Here is a 2,017-nt window from a genome sequence, read left to right as displayed (position 1 = left end):
TTCCTCTTGAGTAGAGAAGAATTTTTAAAAAATCCTTGAGAAGATGGATGTTGCTTAAGATAAAGGCCTTAAGGAATCCAATTTTTCCTACCAAATAAATGGAAATTTTGAAATATTTCTCAACCATATTTGGGAAAAATTTATGGAAAGTAGAAAAATAGAAAAAAAAGAAAATTGTCCATGCATCAGCTATTAAGAAAGCTTAATCAATTGAGTTACTTAAATTATATGCTGAATTTTAAATCAAAGAATGCAAAAGCCAGGCAATATATATAAGTTACAAGTGCTCTTTCCACAATCTGATCAAGAATCCCAAATTCTGACTCAAATGCTTTGAGCGCTGCAATTACCAGCACTTCCTCAGCCCCAGGACAAATGGCCCTTTCATAGCTGCCACTCCAAAGAATCTTCTCAGAGCCCTCTTTATGTCTTTATTTCTCAGACTGTAGATGAAAGGGTTCAGCATGGGTGTGACCAAAATGTACATCACCGAGGCTATTGCGCTTGAGTGTGAGCTGTGGGTTCCAGTAGAGCTAAGATACAATACTAAACCTGTACAATAGAATAAGGAAGCAACAGAGAGGTGAGATGCACAGGTGGAAAATGCTTTATACTTCCCCTCAGCTGATGAGATTCTACATATGGAGGAAACTATCCTAGAGTATGAGTAACATACACCAGTCAGGGGGATAGCACCAAAGAGCCCAACTGCAAAATACATCACAGTGTTATTAACAAAGGTGTCAGAACAGGCAAGTTGGAGTACTTCTTTCAAGTCACAGAAAAAGTGGGGGATTTCCAAGACTGAACAGAAATACAGTCTCAATACCAGTAAGCTTTGTACCAAGGAATTCAGGGCACTCATCATCCAGGACACCAGCACCATCAGTCCACAGAGAATAGGGCTCATGATGACTGTATAGTGCAGAGGGTGACAGATGGCTATGAAGCGGTCATAGGACATGACAGTTAGAATTAAGTTCTCCAACTCTACAAATAGCATGTAAAAATGCATCTGGGTGATGCAGCCTTCATAGGAAATGACTTTGCTCTGTGTCCTTATGTTCTGCAGCATCTTTGGGATGGTGGTGGAGATGAAACAGATGTCTACAAAGGACAGGTTGGAGAGGAAGAAGTACATGGGGGTGTGGAGGTGGCAGTCTGAGATGGTGGCAAGAATGATGAGCAGATTCCCAAACATACTGATCAGGAACATGGAGAGGAAAAGTCCAAATATGAGAGGCTGCAGTTCTAGTTCCTCTGATAATCCTAGAAGAATAAATTGTGCCATTCCTGTATCATTTCTTTGCATCATGTGGTGGTGATCACTACTAGGGAAGAAAAAAAGTAGCATGATTAATATCTACCTGTGTGCACATTAACACAGCAAAATGCAATGAATTACAATATTTAATCATCTTTAAGGAATCTACTGTGTCATCTATGATTAGAAATTCCTGTTTAACACTCAAGCTTTTTCCCAAGAGGTCATGATTATACAGTTTTATTTTTTTGTTTGTTTGTTTTCTTTTTTTTTTCCATTTATTTTTATTAGTTGTAGGCTAATTACTTTACAATATTGTAGTGGTTTTTGTCATACATTGACATGAATCATCCATGGATTTACATTATAAGCAAGGTGAAAAGACAGCCCTCAGATTGGGAGAAATTAATAGCAACTGATTATACAGTTTTAAAGCAAATGCCTTTCATATACTCTAAAAATTCATGTTGAGTACCAACCATCTTCTAGGGTAAATGTGTGAAGGTGCTGAGAACAAAACTTCCAACAATGCAAAGTTGAAGAAAGAATATGAGTGAGCCAATGGAAAAATATACATATGCTGTCTCATGTGGTAACAGATGATATGGGGAAAAAAAAAAAAAAAGGCAGGTATAAATTGCCATGCATGTATATGTTACATTTTAGTGATAGTTCAGGAAGATCTGCAAAGAAAGAGACCTGAAGTAAGACAATCCAGAGACATCAGTTTACCTGGGAACCTAGTGTGCCCTA

The 2,017-nt window shown here is 37.8% G+C and overlaps 1 protein-coding gene across 1 annotated transcript; it reads right to left on the bottom strand.

The window, feature by feature from the left end:
• Positions 1 to 346: 346 nt before the first annotated feature.
• Positions 347 to 1,291, bottom strand: LOC136155776 (olfactory receptor 7A17-like). Its single transcript, XM_065917879.1, has one exon. The coding sequence runs from the start codon at positions 1,289 to 1,291 to the stop codon at positions 347 to 349; it is 945 nt and encodes a 314-aa protein (XP_065773951.1).
• Between the last annotated feature and the right edge of the window lie 726 nt (positions 1,292 to 2,017).

This window comes from Muntiacus reevesi, chromosome 1 (assembly GCF_963930625.1).
Source record: "Muntiacus reevesi chromosome 1, mMunRee1.1, whole genome shotgun sequence".
Classification (NCBI taxonomy): Eukaryota; Metazoa; Chordata; class Mammalia; order Artiodactyla; family Cervidae; genus Muntiacus; species Muntiacus reevesi.
This window is presented reverse-complemented; position numbering and strand designations above follow the sequence as displayed.